Source organism: Ranitomeya imitator, chromosome 6 (assembly GCF_032444005.1).
Source record: "Ranitomeya imitator isolate aRanImi1 chromosome 6, aRanImi1.pri, whole genome shotgun sequence".
NCBI classification, from domain to species: domain Eukaryota; kingdom Metazoa; phylum Chordata; class Amphibia; order Anura; family Dendrobatidae; genus Ranitomeya; species Ranitomeya imitator.
In genome coordinates, this window is record NC_091287.1 from 419,269,479 (window position 1) to 419,290,274 (window position 20,796).

The 20,796-nt window shown below is 40.9% G+C and overlaps 1 protein-coding gene across 1 annotated transcript in view; it reads right to left on the bottom strand.

The window, feature by feature from the left end:
- Nucleotides 1-20,796, bottom strand: part of PRKDC (protein kinase, DNA-activated, catalytic subunit) — a 448,603-nt gene that overhangs the window by 29,388 nt on the left and 398,419 nt on the right. Inside the window, exons 77-82 of the mRNA XM_069731310.1 lie at nucleotides 15,321-15,522; nucleotides 15,133-15,200; nucleotides 14,642-14,862; nucleotides 14,442-14,534; nucleotides 4,522-4,608; nucleotides 1,313-1,384 (exon numbers count right to left, since the gene is read on the bottom strand). Coding sequence (XP_069587411.1) covers nucleotides 1,313-1,384; nucleotides 4,522-4,608; nucleotides 14,442-14,534; nucleotides 14,642-14,862; nucleotides 15,133-15,200; nucleotides 15,321-15,522 — 743 coding nt within the window. The remainder of the gene's footprint in view (nucleotides 1-1,312; nucleotides 1,385-4,521; nucleotides 4,609-14,441; nucleotides 14,535-14,641; nucleotides 14,863-15,132; nucleotides 15,201-15,320; nucleotides 15,523-20,796) is intronic.

Sequence of the window (20,796 nt, forward strand, 5' to 3'; positions counted from 1 at the left end):
GAAAATAAAATTATTGAAAAGCAAGAATTGCAGTTTTTCAATCATTGCAGTTTCTGTCAAAAATACAATTCTGGGGAGTAAAGAGTTCAAAATGTTGTATGAACCTCAAAATGGCATCATCTTGGTGTATTTTAATTCCATATTATAGTGGTTACATTTTTGCGACTATCATGTAAAAATAACCTTATAAGTATTACCGTAATCAAAACTACCTCGAGAATCACATTGCCAGATGATTTTTACTGCATAATGAATGCTGTAAAATTAACCCCCAAAAAGCAATGAAAGAATTTTCCACCATTTCACCCCACTTTAAGCTTTTACTATAAAAGCAGGAAATAAATCAAGCTCATCTCACAAACAACAAGCCCTTGTAAGGTTATGTTGATGGAGGAATTAAAATGGCTTGTGATAGAAGAAGAACAGTAAAATAAAAAAGCACAAGAACGGAAAACTGCTAGGTTATGAAGGTGCGAAGAGCAACCACACAGCACCACTAATAGCATACGTGAAAAAGTAAAAAAAAAAAAAAATAATGAAAAGCACTCTCTCACAGTAACATAAGTACGGGAACTCTCCTTGCTTCCATTATAAGGCTGCCGTCACACTAGCAGTATTTGGTCAGTATTTTACATCAGTATTTGTAGCCAAAACCAGGAGTGGAACAATTAGAGGAAAAGTATAATAGAAACATATGCACCACTTCTGCATTTATCACCCACTCCTGGTTTTGGCTACAAATACTGATGTAAAATACTGACCAAATACTGATAGTGTGACGGCAGCCTAAGGCAAATGCATATAGACCAATATATACACATGGATAAAAGTGATCTGACCCCATTTATTCTATCCTGTTCGGGTCTACATGACAAAACCACCTGAAAAGGCGCTAAACACTGTGCTCCTTTTAAATCACTTCAGGTTTCCAAAGACGCAAACTGGTGAATAGAAGGGACCTGCCCGTTCCTCAGGTTTTTTCTGCTTGTAAATCACTCACTAGTTTATCCAATATAAGTTTAAAAAAAGCTGGTATAGCAAAGAACTACTAAAAAAAACACTAATACAAAAGACACCGATGCACCCTGAAGAATCTTCCTCCTGAAACATTTTTTTTTGCACATGTCAGGTGTGCACATACCCTTAAAGACAGAGAAGGATCTGGCAGCCTACAATTGCAATTCAAGGAGTCATGAAGTGTAAATTATATTTCAATTATAAAATTTATTATACTGTCCACAATTCTTACATAAAGTGACCATCCCAAAAAAGAGTGGCCTCAAAGGCAAGAGAAATGGCTTTCTTTGCTCACCTCAACAGATCTCCAGGAATAAGAGCTTCTCTTTCCTTGAATGAGCTGACAGCCGAATCACGGTTTGCGGAACTGTAGCAGAAATATTGGTCACAATTTACTATTATTTTTTTGAATGGTAGACCTGACTACAAGCACATCCTCCTAGTATATGACATGTAGATATGTCTGTATGACTAAAATGGACACTTTGCTGCCCTGTACCCGCTACTGTTTAAATGAAAGAAATTGAAGCTGTTCTGGAAATTAAAACAGAATAATACAAATCCTCACACTAAAGGTACCGTCACACTCAGCAACTTTGCAACGAGAACGACAACGATCCGTGACGTTGCATCGTCCTGGATAGCGATCTCGTTGTGTTTGACACGCAGCAGCGATCTGGATCCCGCTGTGCCATCGCTGGTCGGAGCTAGAAGTCCTGAGCTTTATTTGGTCGTCAGGTCGGCGTGATTCGTCATGTTTGACAGCAAAAGCAACGATGCCTGCAATGTTTTACATGGAGCTAACAACCAGCGAGAACGATAAGCGAGTCGCCGTTACGTCACTGGATCGCTCCTGCATCGTTCTGGAGTTGCTGTGTTTGACGTCTCCTAGCGACCTAAACAGCGACGCTGCAGCGATCGGCTCGTTGTCTATATCGCTGCAGCGTCGCTGAGTGTGACGGTACCTTAAGTGTGCATCACTGACAGTAAATTGTATATGTATAGGCAAAAAAGGGACATGGTAAAGATGGAAAAGGATGATGGTGTGAGTATATAACCTTTATGATGGTGCATTAAAAATATACACAGAATAATTTAGGTTGGAGCTAAACCGCAATATGTGTCGCGTGACAGCAGTCATCAGAGCAGTCACAGAGATTAAAAAGATCAGACGCATAACAGCATGTCTCAGACAAGTTGCACAGTTGTGATTTTGCTGTAAAAACATGGCCAAATTGCAGAGGGGTGACTGTCATAAAAAAAGTCATCATGTAAAAGTAGTGGACAACCTCTTTACTAATAAAGCTGTTTTAGAATGAATAAGGCAACGAGAAAAACCGTGTAACTAAAAAGTAGAACAGCTATCAAAAGAACCCTTTGAAATATAACCATCTCTAATACTGGCCATATGCACCTACTATTAATACATCTACAAAAACAGTGTTTGTGCTGAATACAAGAATAAGGAAAATATACCCTTTATTAATATTCAATTGAAATGACATCCAGGAAAAACACAGAGACAGAGAAACAGTGCAAAGAACATGAGATGGTCAAATTGTAAAAAAAAATCATTCACGTTAATTCTCAATGAACATTATCTAAGTTCATTATCTAAAAGCAAAGTTGTGCAGTAAAATAAAAGCCCATCAGTATTCATAATATTAACCCCTTCATCACCGGAGCATGTTTCGGTTTTGCGTTTTTGTTTTTCACGCCCCTCCTTCCCAGAGCCATAACTTTTATTTTTCCAGCAACATGGCCATGTGAGGGCTTATTTTTTGCGGGACGAGTTAAACTTTTGAACGACACCATTGGTTTTACCATGTTGTGTACTATAAAATGGGAAACATATTCCAAGTGCAGTGTAATTGCAAAAAAAAATGCAATCCCACACTTGTTTTTTGTTTGGCTTTATTGCTAGGTTCACTAAATGCTAAAACTGACCTGCCATTATGATTCTCCAGGTCATTATGAGTTCATAGACACCAACCATGTCTAGATTATTTTTTATCTAAGTTGATGAAAAGAAATTTCAAACTTTGATTAAAAAAAAAAAGAAAAAAAATTGCGCAATTTTACGATACCCGTAGTGTCTCCATTTTTCGTGATCTCGGGTTGGGTGATGGCTTATTTTTTTGCGTGCCGAGCTGACGTTGTTAATGATACCATTTTGGTGCAGATATGTTTTTTTGATCACCTGTTATTGCATTTTAATGCAATGTCTCGGCGACCAAAAAAGCGTAATTCTGGCATTTTTTTTTTTTAATCGCTACGCCGTTTAGCGATCAGGTTAATTATTTTTTTTTATTGATAGATTGGGCGATTCTGAACACTGCAATACCAAATATGTGTATGTTAGTTATTTTTTTTTATTGTTGAATTTTGAATGGGGAAAAAGGGTAGTGATGTAAACTTTTATATTTTGATTAGTTTTTTTATATTTTTAAAAACATTTTTTTTTTTTTTAACTTTTGCCGTGCTTCAATAGTCTTCATAGGAGACTAGAAGCTGGCACAACTCGATCGGCTCAGCTACAGAGGCGATGTTCAGATCGCCTCTATGTAGCTGAATTGCTATGAGCGCCGACCACTGGGTGGCGCGCTCATAGCAATCCGGCACACACAACCATAGAGGTATCAAGGAGACCTCTGGTTGTAATGCCGACACACAGATGACCCCTGATCATGTGACTGGGGGGGGGGGGGGGGGGCAAGGGGGGTCACCGGTGTGCGCATTTCCGTTCGGAAGTGCTTGTTAGGCTACGTTCAGATTAGCGTTTCCCGACGCTGCATCGGGAAACGCAGCGGCGACGCACGCGTCATGCGCCCCTATGTTTTACATGGGGGACGCATGCGTTTTTCTTGTTGCGTTTTCCGACACGTGCGTCGTTTTTGACGCTAGCGTCGGACGCAAGAAAACGCAACAAGTTGCATTTTTCTTGCGTCCGATTTCGTCAAAAAAACGACGCACGCGTTGCAAAACGCAGCGTTTTTGCGTGCGTCGCGTCGCCGACGCAGCGGCGCGCAACGCTAATCTGAACGTAGCCTTAAATGTTGCTGTCAAAGTTTGACAGTGGCATTTAACTAGTTAATAGGCGCGAGAGGATCGCGATTCCACCCGCACCTATTGCAGGCACGTCAGCTGTTCAAAACAGCTGACATGTCCCAGCTTTGATGTGGGCTCACTGCCGGAGTCCCCATCAAAGCGGGGGATACGTACATCAGCGTACTAATATGTCTGATGTCAGTAAGGGGTTAAAGACGAAGTGGTCAGAGAAAAGCATAGGTGTCAAGTGAACAAGAAAAAAAAAAGGTGAAAGAGAGGAAATAGTATATGAAAAGAACCCCAATGGGCCAAAAAACTTATAAAATAAGTAATGATTGAGAAAACAGTCATACAATAACCTGCTCACCTGCCAAACACATCTGGCATGTGTTTCATCAACAGCTTTGTAAAAGTGTAAAAATTAAAAATAACAAAATATAAGATAAAGCAACTTACACATAGGAGTCAATGTGTTGTTGTGGACTTCCAATCATGCTTTTCTTGTCCAGCCAGGCATTGTAATGCTTTTCGGGACTATACTTTCTGCAAAATCAAATATAAAGATAACTATTGTTTTTTACTGACCAGCATGTGTTTTTAGATCTATAGTAATACACAAGAGTTTTTTTGTTTCTACATCAAAAATAGCAGTCTGTTCATCACAAAAATTTCTAGTAATATTTACTAGTTTCCCGAGTGCATGAAAATGGAGATGGCAATAATGGAAAGCTGTTAATCGTAGTTTGATACAAGCTATGAGGAAAAAGGGGAGACACGAGAGGTGGATGGTAACAATTGCTTTCGTTGTTCGGACCAGCCATAGTGTAAGGCTCGGGTATTCATGTAAAGCTGCATGAACCAGTTAACAGCCTAACTATGTAACAGTACAGACACAGAGGACTATTAACTGTATGAAGTGTATGAGAACATGATGGCAGAGGATGAAATGCTGCAACAAATGAAAAAGGCAGCAAATAATGATAGGGTCTTTATCATTGGGAGTTTTAACTATCCAGACATTAAAATGGGACACAGAATGTTTTGGTTTTGCTAGAAGCTGTAAGTTTTTATCCACAATTCAGGACAATTACCGCTCTCATCTGATAGATGAACCAACCAGGGGATTTAATCTGCTGGATCTGGTCCTGTCAAATAGACCAGATACAATTTCAGATCTGCAGATCAGGGAGCATTTGGGATGCAGTGACCATAATAAGGCAAGTTTTAATGTAATATTTAATAAAACATTTAAAAGGGTAAATGTAAAAACCTGGAACTTTAGGAAAGCTAATTTCAACAAATTAAGGGAAGAGATTAATCGTGAAGGCTGGGACCATGTCATAGTAACTGGGGATACTGACCAAAAATGGGGCATGTTTACGGAAATACTAGAATCCTGTAGAAAACTTATACCCTGTGGTAATAAAATGTCCAGGAATGAAAAGAAAACATTATGGATAAATAAGACAATACAAAGTTTAACAAGACAAAAAACAAAGGGCATTCAAAATCTTGAAGGCTGAGAATACAGAAAGTGCATTTCTTGAGTATAAAGATCTAAAAAAAAATGTAAAGAAAAACCCAAGCTAACAAAGTTAGCTACTGAAACACAAGTCAGCGACAAAAAAGAAATCTCTAAAAAAAATATACATACGAAAAAGAGAAAAAAAATGATTGTATCGGCCCCTTAAAAAATAATAAGATAATTAGAGGACAAATAAATCTGAGATATTAAACTGGCACTTTTCATCCATGTTCATCAATGAACTGACTATTCCAGGGATCATTCAACAAGGTAAAAATCAAAGTTCACCACCTGATATAACTAATATAATACAAGAAGTACTTCTGAGCAAATTAAACATTGACAACTCCCCCAGCCCAGCTAGCATTCATCCACAGATATTGAGGGAATTAACGGACCGCTGTATCTCATATTCTTAGACTTCTAACAGGGGTGGTACCACAGCATTCGAGGATGGCTCATGTGGTAACGATATTTAAGAAAGGTAAGAGGGTGGATCCAGGTAACTACTATCTGGTAAGTCACACATCAGTAGTGTGCTAAGTTTTTGAGGGCATCATAAGAGATGATCTGCAGAAATATATTGAAGAGAATAATATAATAACTGACAACCAGCACGAATTCATGAAGGATAAGTCGTGCCTAACCAACATGTAGAGTTTCAATGAGGATGTTGGTAATGAGGCTGATGTGATTTATTTGGACTTTGCAAAGGCATTTGATACTTTCCACATAACAGCCATACAGGTCCTTCTCAAAAAATTAGCATATAGTGTTAAATTTCATTATTTACCATAATGTAATGATTACAATTAAACTTTCATATATTATAGATTCATTATCCACCAACTGAAATTTGTCAGGTCTTTTATTGTTTTAATACTGATGATTTTGGCATACAACTCCTGATAACCCAAAAAACCTGTCTCAATAAATTAGCATATTTCACCCATCCAATCAAATAAAAGTGTTTTTTAATAACAAACAAAAAAACCATCAAATAATAATGTTCAGTTATGCACTCAATACTTGGTCGGGAATCCTTTGGCAGAAATGACTGCTTCAATGCGGCGTGGCATGGAGGCAATCAGCCTGTGACACTGCTGAGATGTTATGGAGGCCCAGGATGCTTCAATAGCGGCCTTAAGCTCATCCAGAGTGTTGGGTCTTGCGTCTCTCAACTTTCTCTTCACAATATCCCACAGATTCTCTATGGGGTTCAGGTCAGGAGAGTTGGCAGGCCAATTGAGCACAGTAATACCATGGTCAGTAAACCATTTACCAGTGGTTTTGGCACTGTGAGCAGGTGCCAGGTCGTGCTGAAAAATGAAATCTTCATCTCCATAAAGCATTTCAGCCGATGGAAGCATGAAGTGCTCCAAAATCTCCTGATAGCTAGCTGCATTGACCCTGCCCTTGATGAAACACAGTGGACCAACACCAGCAGCTGACATGGCACCCCACACCATCACTGACTGTGGGTACTTGACACTGGACTTCAGGCATTTTGGCATTTCCTTCTCCCCAGTCTTCCTCCAGACTCTGGCACCTTGATTTCCGAATGACATGCAAAATTTGCTTTCATCAGAAAAAAGTACTTGGGACCACTTAGCAACAGTCCAGTGCTGCTTCTCTGTAGCTCAAAAGTGGCTTTACCTGTGGAATGCGGCACCTGTAGCCCATTTCCTGCACACGCCTGTGCACGGTAGCTCTGGATGTTTCCACACCAGACTCAGTCCACTGCTTCCTCAGGTTCCCCAAGGTCTGGAATCGGTCCTTCTCCACAATCTTCCTCAGGGTCCGGTCTCCTCTTCTCGTTGTACAGCGTTTTCTGCCACATTGTTTCCTTCCAACAGACTTACCATTGAGGTGCCTTGATACAGCACTCTGGGAACAGCCTATTTGTTGAGAAATTTCTTTCTGGGTCTTACCCTCTTGCTTGAGGGTGTCAATGATGGCCTTCTTGACATCTGTCAGGTCGCTAGTCTTACCCATGATGGGGGTTTTGAGTAATGAACCAGGCAGGAGTTTATAAAAGCCTCAGGTATCTTTTGCATGTGTTTAGAGTTAATTAGTTGATTCAGAAGATTAGGGTAATAGGTCGTTTAGAGAACCTTTTCTTGATATGCTAATTTATTGAGACAGGTTTTTTGGGTTATCAGGAGTTGTATGCCAAAATCATCAGTATTAAAACAATAAAAGACCTGACAAATTTCAGTTGGTGGATAATGAATCTATAATATATGAAAGTTTAATTGTAATCATTACATTATGGTAAATAATGAAATTTAACACTATATGCTAATTTTTTGAGAAGGACCTGTATACTGAAGCTACAGAAGCAGGGACGAAAGGAAGCTATATGCAGAAGGGTAAGGAATTGGATAAATGACAGGAAACAAAGAGTTGTCATAAATGGTACGTTCTCTAAATAAAATATAGTCAGCAGTGAGGACCGTGGGGATCTGTGCTAGGACCGATTCTTTTTAACATTTTTATTAATGACCGTGTGGATGGGATTGAGAGTAAAGTGTCAGTCTTTGCTGACAACTTTATTTTCCAGTCAATATGGCCACGTGAGGGTTTTTGTTTGTGGGATGAGCTGTACTTTTGAACGGCACCATTGGTTTTGGAAAATGGGAAAAGATTAAAAGTACGGTGAAATTGCAAATAAAAGTGCAATTCCACAATTGTTTTTTGTTTTGCTTTTTTACCATGTTCACTAAATGCTATAACTGACCTGCCATCATGATTCTCCAGGTCAATACGAGTTCGTAGATACCAAACATGTATAGGTTCATTTTTATTTAAGTGATGAGGGGAAAAAAAAAAAAATCGCCATTTTCCGAGACCCATAGTGTCTCCATTTTTCATGATCTCGTGCTAGATCAGGGCTTATTTTTTGGGTGCCGAGCAGACGTTTTTATTGATATCATTATGGTGTAGATACGATCTTTTGAACGTCAGTCATTGCATATTAATGCAATGTTACAATGACCGAAAAAAAAATAATTTTGGCATTTGGATTTTTTTTTTCTCACTATGCCGTTTACGAATCGGACTAATTCTTTCATATAGTGATAGACTGGGCAATTCTAAAAGGGGAGATACCAAATATGTGTATTTTTTTTGTTTTATTTTGAATGGAGAAAATGGAGGGTGATTTGAACTTTTATATTTTTTATTAATATTTTTAAAAAAAAATTTTTCTTTTTACTCGCAATTTTTGTCACAAAACAGCCCATCATCATTTTCTAACTAGACTCCTGAAGATGCAATAGAAATGATGATGTTTTGGGGCCTTGTCCTTCACATGGGGATACGGAGAGCCAGAACTTCGGCAATATTGGTGTGTTGACGTTTCATATAACACTCCAGTGTTCTGAATGGCCATGACCCGTAAACGTTTTGGACCATCCAAACATTCTTGCATTATAAAGATAATGTACGGTGTCCTCCCAGAGGTAACCCCCAACTTTGACCATCTTTTCAAAGTTCGGTCGGTCATTGAGCACTTCAGAGACAAGTTTGCTAAAAGGACATCTGCGTGCATGAGTCCCTAATACATTTCAAGGGGAGGCTCAAATTCTGGCAATACCTGCCAGTAAGAGGACCAGGCACAGAAGTAAGCTGTACAAACTGTGTGAGAGTACCTCAGAGTACACCCACAAGTTTAGGGTTTATGAAATCAACGATTCTGGATTGAACACCATGAAGGCCACCTGTCCTGGGAGTGAGTGGGAAAATTGTGTGGGATTTGGTGCACCCACTGCTGGATCAAGGTTATAACCTCTATGTAGATAACATTTATAGTAAGAAGGAACATAAACCAGCTCACCCGTGATTCAGCAACCAAACCTCGGGAGCACGGACCCGCTGTGTCCAGACGTGCAAGATCCAAAAAAAAAGAAAGAAATGTCCAGCTTCACCGAGTCCGTAAAAAAGCGATTTCTTTATTAACAAACTTTAAACATAGAGGATACAGACTTCAGCACAACCATATGGATAAGAATCTCAACGTGTTTCTGGAGACTAGGCTCCCTTGATCATGATTAGCTGGACATTTCTTTCTTTTTTTTAGATAACATGTATACCAGTGTCCCACTGTTCAAATTCCTCTCTGCGCGAGCTATTGTGCATGGTGTACTGGGATACAATAAGAACATGGGGTAAGATGATCTCGCTGATCAAGTCCTCCAGCCTTACAGTGCCATGAGAAAAGCCAAGGTGTGGTACAAGAAGCAGGCCATGCACATCATACAGATGGCAATGCATAAGACTTTTGTGCTATCAAGGTGTGCATGACAAACTGGTACATCGTAACTTCAGTTCCAGGAGGTAGGCCCTAATCTTTGGAGGTCAGAAAGGAGCAGGCCCCAGTACTTCTGGAACTAAAGGTGCTCATATCGTACAAGGCCAAAATTTCCTCGGGGAGGTCCTCCAAACTGCAACAAAAGGAAGGTTGCAAAAGAGGTGCAGAGTGTGTTACAGAAGGGGGATATGCCAGGACACCAATTATCAATGTGACACCCGCCCTGACACACCTGGCCTTTGTATAAAAGAATGCTTCAGACTGTACCACACACCAATGGACTATTCAATTCATTTCGACTTACAGTAAGTACGGAAAGTATTCATCTCATTTTAAATTTTTCACTCTTTGTTTCATTGCAACCGTTTGGTAAATTTAAAAAAAAGTTATTTTTTTTCTAACTACTGTACACTCTGCATCCCATCTTAACTGAAAAAAACAGAAATGTAGTAATTATTGCAAATTTATTAAAAAAGAAAAACTGAAATATCACATGGTAATAAGTATTCAGACCCTTTGCTCAGTATTGAGTAGAAGCACGCTTTTGAGCTAGTACAGCCATAAGTCTTCTTGGGAATGATGCAGCAAGTTGCATGGATTTGGATCATCTCCAGTTCCATCAGGTTGGATGGTGAACATAGGTGAACAGCCATTTTCAGGTCTCTACAGAGATGCTCAATTGGGTTGAGGTCAGGTCTCTGGCTGGGCCAGTCAAGAATGGTCACAGAGTTGTTCTGAAGCCACTCCTTTGTTATTTTAGCTGTGTGCTTAGCGTCATTGTCTTGTTGGAAGGTGAACCTTTGGCCAAGTCTGAGGTCCAGAGCACTCTGGAAGAGGTTTTCATCCAGGATATCGCTGCACTTGGCCGTATTCATGTTTTCTTCAATGACAACCAGCCGTCCTGTCCCTGCAGCTGAAAAACACCCCCATAGCAAGATTCTGTTTCACTTTTGGGATTGTATTAGGCAGGTGATGAGCAGTGCCTGGTTTTCTCCACACATACCGCTTAGAATCATCACCAAAAAGGTCTATCTTCATCTCATCAGACCAGAGAATCTTATTTCTCATAGTCTGGGAGTCCTCCATGTTTTGTTTTTTTTAGCAAACTATGTGGGGTTTCATATGTCTTGCACTGAGAATAGCAAGATACTCCGGTCACATGGGAACGCACAGGACACAGTTGAAGAGATTAAAAGTTCCTTTGTTTATTGAAATCCACAACGCGTTTCAACGGAACAGCTCTGTCTTCATCAGGTGGCGGTAGGAGAGGCTTCCGTCGGGCCACTCTGCCATAAAGGCCCGACTGGTGGAGGGCTGCAGTGATAGTTCCACAAAGTCAACTTTCTCCCATCTCCCTACTGCGTCTCTGGAGCTCAATCACAGTGATCTTGGGGTTCTTCTTTAACTCTCTCAGCAAGGCTCTTCTCCCACGATTGCTCAGTTTGGCTGGATGGCCAGCTCTAGGAAGACTTCTGGTGGTCCCAAACTTCTTCCATTTAAGGATTTTGGAGGCCACTGTGCTATTAGGAACTTTGAGTGCTGCAGAAATTCTTTTGTAACCTTGGCCAGATCTGTGCCTTGCCACAATTCAGTCTCTGAGCTCCTCGGCTAGTTCCTTTGACCTCATGATTCTCAATTGGTCTGACATGCACTGTGAACTGTGAGGTCTTATATAGACAGGTGTGTACCTTTCCAAATCAAGTCCTATCAGTTTAATTAAACACAGCTGGACTCTAATGAAGGAGTAGAACCATTTCAAGGAGGATCACAAGGAAATGGACAGCATGTGACGTAAATTTAAGTGTCTGAGCAAAGGGTCTGAATAGTTATAACTAGGGTAGAGCGAAACAGATCGTTCATTTTCAAAAGTCGCCGACTTTTGGCAAAGTCGGGTTTCATGAAACCCGACCCGATCCCTGTGTGGGGTCGGCCATGCGGTACGTGACTTTCACGCCAAAGTCGCGTTTCGTATGACGTGCTTGGCGCCATTTTTTCAGCCAATGAAGGAGTGTGGGCAGAATGATGACATAGGTCTTAGGGGCGTGGACGCCTATCGCCATCGCTTGTGCACTGTAGCGATTTGGAATGTGTAACACCAGCTTTTTCTGGAGAGAGAGAGAGAGAGGGAGAGAGAAAAAAAAAATTTCCATTGACTTTGCATTGGGTTTCGGTCGATCCCGGACTTTTCGCCATAATCGGCTGATTTCACTCGACTCAACTTTTGAGATAGTCGGGTTTCGCGAAACCCGAGTCGACCCTAAAAAAGTAAAAGTCGCTCAACCCTAGTTATAACCATGCGATATTTCAGCTTTTCTTTTTTATTAAATTTGCAAAAAAAGTACATTTGTTTTTATTTCAGTCAACATGGGGTGTAGAGTGTACATTAATGTGAAAAAAATGAACTTTTTTGAATTTACCAAATGGCTGCAATGAATCAAAGAGTGAAAAATTTAAAGAGGTCTGAATACTTTCAGAACCCACTGTACACAATTAATGTATGTCAACGTGACAAACACTACACAACCCACAAATGCCAACCTGATGAACACTACACAACATACGTGAATCAACCTGATACGCTCTACACAACTTGCATATGCCAAAACATTATAAAATTCACATATCAGGAAAAAGTAGATCAGGGTCACTTGTGGAGCATTTTTGTGGCAATGATTTTTTTTTTTTTTTTTTTTCTTTTCACAACTCAACGTTATAATTTTCTGTGAAGCATCTGAGGGTTCAAGGTGCTCATCGCACATCTAGATAAATTCCTTGGGAGGGGAAAATGGGGAAATATTTTGGGGATTTTCACTGTTTAGGCACATCAGGGGCTCTGCAAACGTGATAGGACGCCCGCAGACCATTCCATCAAAGTCTGCATTCCAAAATGTCAATCTCGCACTTCCAAGCCCTCAAACAGTAGTTTTCTCCTACATATGGGATATTGGCGTACTCAGGAGAAATGGCACAACAACTTTTGGGGTCCAATTTTTCCTGTTTCCCTTGTTGAAAAAATTTGGGGCTAAAAGATAATTTTTGACTAAAAATATGAGATTTTTTTTTTTTATTTCCCATGGCTCTAAGTTATATACTTCTGTTAATCACTTTGGGGTATCTAGAGTTCCTGAGAGGGTCTTGTATCCCAAATTGGGTAATTTGTAGGGTATTTACAATGTTTAGGCACATCAGGGGCTCTCCAAACGTGACATGGCAGCAACTAATTGTTCCATTCAAATTATACAAATGGGGCTCCTTCTCTTCCGAACCCTGCCATTCGACCAAACAGTGGTTTTCCCTACATATGGAGTATCAGCATATTCAGGAGAATTTGCAGTACAAATTTTGGGGTCCATTTTTCTTTTTACCCTTGTGAAAATAAAAAATTTTAGAGACAAAAGGTTAAATGTTCATTTTTTCCCTTTCACATTCCATTAATTCCTGTGAAGCACCTAAATGGTTAATAAACGTCTTGAATGTAGTTTTGAGCACCTGGAGGGGTGCAGTTTTAGAATGGAGTCACTTCTGGGTATTTTCTATCATATAGGCCCTTCAAAGTCACTTCAAATGTGATGTGGTACCTAAAAAAAGTGGTTTGGTAAATTTTGTTGGAAAAATGAGAAATCGCTGGTCAACATTTAACCGGGTCTAACTTCCTAACAAAAAAAATGTTTTAATAGTTGTGCTGATGTCAAGCAGACATGTGGGAAATGTTATTTATTACCTATTTTGTGTGACACCACTCTCTGATTTAAGGGCATAAGAATTCAAAGTTTTCGCCAAATTTCCATTTTTTACACAAATAAATGCAGTCATATCGAAGAAATGTTACCACTAACATGAAGTTACATATGTCACGGTAAAAACAATCTCAGAATCAGCAGGATTCGTTGAAGCATTCCAGAGTTTTTACCTTAAAGTGACAGTGGTCAGAATTGTAAACTTTGGCTTGATCATGAAGGTGACAACAGCATTGGGCGGTAAAGGGATTTATACAGATTCGGTTTTCTATTTACTCCTATAATGAACTCTAGATTTTGGAATATGGTTTTACATCTACTTATCCATTTATAATGTTGAGATCAGTGATTTTTTTTTTATTTTATACCCAACTGATCTTCAAACTTTAATTATATGAGCTATTTTTATTTGTGATTAATCTAGGGTTAGCCACTCAATGATAAAGCTCAACAAGGAAAATAATCCCCTGCCTTGACATTAACCAGTCATATTCAGGAAAGGAACTGCAAACTGCTAACTCAGTGGTATAGGTCCAGGATATTCTACAGTCTTATGTCCCTTCTATTCAGACATCTGCTGCTAGCACTGCCTCACTGAGATTGGGACAATGTTACATGTTCTGTGTTGCTATCCTCTGATATAAGCATTATAGGGTTAGATTAAAAATTCTGACGGGATTAGAAATGATAGTAAAAATATTAAACTTTTCATTACACAGTAATTTGGGGTCATGAAGTGAATGCATGAAATGTATACAATAGATTGTTAGTATAGTGCGCCATTCATTATTATCTGTAATACCCGTGGAAGTCTGCTCTCTCTTCTTTCGTCAGAGTGCTTAAAATAAAGTCTTTTAATGTGTTTGTGTTCTCCAGCCATTCAATTATGCCTATTCTGTAAAAGAAGAGAGACATGATAATATTAACAGTATAGTTGCAGTGTTTTCACATAAAAGCCAGGAGATCTTTATGTACCAGGTAACAACGTAGAGAAGTTCATACCGTGTGGTCATAGGAATAACTTGATAAGTCTTCAATTGCATATATCTCTGCTTGCAAGCAGCATCCTGGGAAAGGATAATATTCATGATGTCAAACAGTTGCTCAATCCGCTGGTCCTGGCGTAAATCTTCACCACCTTTGACAAGAAATGGGTAATCTCTCTCGTCATTTCCACGCATAATAATCTTCCTGGGTTTTCTTATGGATGACATAACTTTTACCTTTGATAAATAATATAAGCACAATTACGAAAAAAAAAACCACAATACTGCACAACGCACCAATCGACACATCGATAGATCACGAGTGGGACTGCAAGAAAACCCAATATTTATCCCAATTCACAAATTACAGAGAATCGGTAGACTAAATGATAACTTCAATTCTGCTACATTTGTGCACAAAAAAGTGTTTTATCTATGTTTAGTCTAAAGCAAAATGAGAAAATAGTTCAAAATAATTAATTTCTACTCCATGTGGTGACTACATACCCGCTCATCAAATCCACAGATCTTTATGTGATACTCTGGCAATGGCTTGCTTTTACCGTCATACTGACCTGGAACAAAATTTGGATATAGTGATATTTTCTGTAAATATTACGGTAATTACAATTCCTAAAAAAAAAAAAAAAATTTATATCTAAAAGATATATTGTTTATAGATCTCAAATACTGACCAGGAATTTCAAGATCATCTCTAGAAAACTCTGGCTTGAAAGCACTCATCCATGGGGAATATTCCTTTAAATTTCCTGGCTCCTTCTCTGCTTTTATTTTATCCAATAGTGGTGCTAAGCTTTTAGTGAATGCATTAGCTTTCATCTCACTAAGGGGTGAGCCATCTTTTCCACAAATTCTGTCAAACTCCTTTGAATATTTCTGAAATACAGTGTATAACAATTACCATGTCATAATGACCACCTCAAAAACCAAAGAAACATGGCAACAGGGGTGCTAGCAATTTAATAAGAAATGTTTGGTGGATTACCGGTATGTAATTATTGTATAGAGAACACATAAATCGGGTAAACACACATGGCCCACAAGGCAGCTTCTTATCGCAGCCAGGGACGGATTATAATGAGGGCAGTCTGCACTAGCGCCCGGGAACTCCAGGGAGGCCCACGGCCATATTGACCTTATTACGGTATTTTTCAACCACCATTGGCTGAACACATCATTGAGCAGGAAGAATTCCTGCAGCTCCGCTGTCAGCAGTAGCCAGGCACTAAGTGGCTGCAGGAAGCCATTCTCAGCTTCCTGCCAGTGCTTCCTTTATAATTTAGTCAGTGCAATGACGTCTTTGTGCCGGTTACATCATTCAGCAGATACTGTACAAGAAGAGACCAATGTTATGAAATGAAGCACTGCTGTGGGGATTTTTTTTTAAATCAGTAGAATAATTAGTTTACATGTCGTCATACAGTATATATACAGGAATAGTGCCTATATAATCCAATTATTCATTCAATGACATTCAAATAACCACCATACTGTGTTCCCCTCCCCACAGTGTGCATTACAATAAAACCAAACCCATACTGACACAGGAATTACGCTTAGGGTACCGTCACACAGTGCAATTTTGATCGCTACGACGGCACGATTCGTGACGTTCGAGCGATATATTTACGATATCGCAGTGTCTGACACGCTCCTGCGATCAGGGACCCCGCTGAGAATCGTACGTCGTAGCAGATCGTTTGAAACTTTCTTTCGTCGTCTAGTGTCCCGCTGTGGCGGCATGATCGCATGGTGTAACATATATCGTATACGATGTGCGCATAGTAACCAACGGCTTCTACATCGCACATACGTCATGAAATTATCGCTCTAGCGTCGTACATTGCAAAGTGTGACAGCAGTCTACGACGCTGGAGCGATATTGTTACGATGCTGGAGCGTCACGAATCGTGCCGTCGTAGCGATCAAAATTGCACTGTGTGACGATACCCTTAGACAACTAGTCAAACACATTATCCTACTACCCAGACTGGAGGTAATCATAATTTACAGGATCAGTAAATAAAAGACATCTTTACTCAACTCCTCCGAAACCACAGCTGCGCACCTAATCCAGTCTCCCTACACTTTAACAACGACCCCCCTCTTGGTAGAAATCCTTTTTACCATTAAGGTAGTAGAGTTGAGAGCCTGGACCACTTCTACACCGGAAAGGTCTGGTTGCCAGCCAGTGTGTGGCTATAGATTTTATAGCCTGATAGAGTATTTTGGCAATAGTTAACCGTACCTGGGGAGATCCTCCCACTTTCCCAATTAATTCTAACACACAGGATTTCGTACTAAGCGTGATTTGAATATTAAACGCTTCTACTATTAATCTACCAATCCCAATGCCAGTATCTCCAGCAAATTCTCCCCCCTTCCCAAGTATTTTAATGCTAATGATCCTGCTTCCTGGGCCTCCTCTAATGCCCAGCCTCGGAAGTGCTAAAACTGGGAAGCTAAGTAGTACCCCCATATTTGAGGCAAATCGAACTACCTCTGAATTTTTTGGTAATTGCAGTTTTTCCAGTTTTATTCTGGGAGTCCCTCTTTTACACACCAAATCTCGAAAGGTGTTGAAAATTTTCCCAAACCAGTATTTAGGAATCCAGATATGTGAGTTATGCACAATGTACGGAATACATGGCATTAGACATATCTTAATGAGTTTACTACCCAAGGCTGACAGAGGTAGTTTTTCCCATACCACACTTTGTTCCTCATTTTAATAACTAGTGGACTAGATTTAATGGCATAAGCTCCTGTGGTTTATTAGAAATGTAAAGGTACCGTCACACTAAGCGACGCTGCAGCGATACCGACAACGATCCGGATCACTGCAGCGTCGCTGTTTGGTCGCTGGAGAGCTGTCACACAGACAGCTCTCCAGCGACCAACGATCCCGAGGTCCCCGGTAACCAGGGTAAACATCAGGTAACTAAGCGCAGGGCCGCGCTTAGTAATCCGATGTTTACCCTGGTTACCATCGTTAAAGTAAAAAAAAAAAAGTAAAGTAAAAAAAAAAATTGCGAAATTACCCAGAAGACTTAACGGTCTCGCTAAGGGTCGCGCTTAACAACCACTACATACTTACCTACCGCTGTCTGTCCCCGGCGCTCTGCTTCTCTGCTCTGGCTGTGAGCACAGTGGCCGGAAAGCAGAGCGGTGACGTCACCGCTCTGCTTTCCGGCTGCCCGGCGCTCACAGCCAGAGCAGAGAAGCACAGCGCCGGGGACAGACAGCGGTAGGTAAGTATGTAGTGGTTGTTAAGCGCGGCCCTTAGCGAGACCGCTAAGTCTTCTGGGTAATTTCGCAATGTATCTCTGGGAACGGAAGCTGGCGGCAGGCGCGAGGTGAGGACTACGGAAGGTGAGAATAGCAGGTTTTTTGTAATTATTTTTAACATTAGATCTTTTTACTATTGATGCTGCATAGGCAGCATCAATAGTAAAAACTTGGTCACACAGGGTTAATAGCGGCGGTAACGGAGTGAGTTACCCGCGGCATAACGCGGTCCATTACCGCTGGCATTAACCCTGTGTGAGTGGTGACTGGAGGGGAGTATGGAGCGGGCGCCGACTGCAGGGGAGTAGGGAGGGACTAATCGTACTGTGGCCGTCGCGGATTGGTTGCGGCAGCCATGACAGGCAGCTGGCGAGACCAATCAGCGTCTTGGATTTCCATGACAGACAGAGGCCGCGACCAATGAGTATCTGTGACAGACAGACAGAAAGACAGACAGACAGACGGAAGTGACCCTTAGACAACTATATAGTAGATAGTTGCGTTTATAGCTGTTAAATCAAGTACATTACAAAACACCTGAACAGGCCATCGGCGGCTTCCAGATTTTGTGGTGTACTTTCGAGCCATCTGGTCTACTGTGTTCACTCCAACCTTTGTTTTATTGTAAAATTGTACAGTTTCCGTTTTTTTTTTTCTTGTCGTTTCCAACTGCTACATCTGGGTGAAGACTACTGAGAAAAATGACATTCTTATTTGGCTTACCTTGGTAAACTGTAAGAGTGATGTCACCATTCTTCATCAGAGTAGTCTCATATGTGTTTGTTATTAGGAGACTTGCCTACTACTACTTTTATGTATGGGGTCAAATTGACCCCTTCAGTACTTATAGGTATGAATTGTAAAATCCGGGCCCCTGAAAAAGTTTCAATTCATTTTTGTGTCCTAAAATATACACTACCATGAATAAATAAAAGTCACAAAAACTCAGAACGCATTTGTTAAAATTTTAGAAATTATAGGAAAAAGAAATAGCAAAAGGGTCAAAATGACCCCTCCGGTAGTTCTAGTGCTAATTTATAGTTTTGATGCCTTCAGTGTGAATGTACAATTTTCATAGTCCTGAAAATACAGAAAAATCTTTAAATGATGTGTGTCCAAACTTTTGGTCTGTACTGTGTATGGTCTCCACACTATTATCTCCTATACAATATTCCCACCACACTGTCCTTTCCATATTGAGCCCCCCTCTTGTTTTCCATACAGAGTCCCCACCCATGTTCTCCATACAGAGATTCTCTCCCAATGCTCTCAATATAAAGTCCTCCCCTGACCCCCCATGTTCTCCATACAGCACAATCGCCCCTCTCCCACCTTCCATATTCTCAATATGGAGGTCTTCTCTGCCCGCCCCCCCCATGTTCTCTGTACAGTGCAACCCCCCTCTCCAGCCCATGTTGACAATATGGAGTCTTCCCTAACTTCACCCACCCCCCCATGTTCTCCATACAGCACAATCCTCCCCTGTTCTCAATATGTAGTTGAGGGACAAGGGAAACACCATTTTGATTTATTAATTTCAGGCCCAACATATTATCCAAAATTCTCCCGCTTCTCACAGAACTGTGGTCTGCTCCTATGAGATAAATACAAAAATTCTCAAAAGAACAGGAACGTGCCATATGGCAAGAGAATTAGAAGCCACGCGTTAAAGGGAACCTGTCACCCCCAAAATCGAAGGTGAGCTAAGCCCACCAGCATCAGGGGCTTATCTACAGCATTCTGTAATGCTGTAGATAAACCCCCAATGTGTCCTGAAAGATGAGAAAAAGAAATTAGATTATAATCACACAGGGGTGGTCCCGGTCCGGTTCTGGTCCGATGGGCGTCGCAGTCCGGTCCGGGGCCTCCCATCTTCTTACGATGACGTCCTCCTCTTGTATTCACGCTGCGGCTCCGGCGCAGGCGTACTTTGTCTGCCCTGTTGAGGCGCCGGTTGGCACTGGGAAAAGTCAGAGAGGCCTGGCGCCTGCGCACTGCAGTACTTTGCTCCCCTCAACAGGGCAGACAAAGTACGCCTGCACCGGAGCCGCAGCGTGAATATAAGAAGAGGACGTAATCGTAAGAAGATGGGAGGCCCTGGACTGCGACGCCCATCGGACCAGAACCGGACCGTGACCGCCCCTGGGTGAGTATAATCTAACCTCTTTTTCTCATCTTTAAGGATACATCGGGGGCTTATCTACAGCCTGCCTGACACAGAGATGAATTATGAGAGTACCGTGCGGTGTACCTCAGGGTTAAGTCCAATATACCACCAGAATCCTGGGAGCCCACCACACACCTGTGTCTCATCGTTCTCTACCTGTCCCATATACTGAGCTATCAAGACTGGCTCTCCAGAACAACTTAGCCGACCCAAGTTTGGATTCGCCATATCGGTCAAACCCAAACAAACCCATTAAGCTGTCAGTCATCCCTTTGGGACCTACCAATAGAAACTTATGACCCATCCTAGATAATGAGAATTATTTCAGCTAGAAGGTCAGAGGAGGAGATTTACAGTTCAGTCCAGAGGGAAGGTGGCAAATTTGGGAGCAGTCGAGCTGAGGGTTAAAAACTAGATACACACATTTATGCAGGGTTATTGTTCTGCCACGGAAGCCGTGTCACGTCACGCGTGGAGATGGACCAGAAACTAATAAAGTACCTGTGGATTCAAGTGCTTCCCTGGATCCACATGCTACGGTTAACTTGAAATACCTGTACCATACCTTCATATGTACAAGTTACCATGCGTAATTAATTCCATACCTGTACCATACCTTCATATGTACTTCTGGCTGTAATATCTGTATATTACTCTGTATATATTTGTATTATCTAGTGCGCCTTTCGGCAATC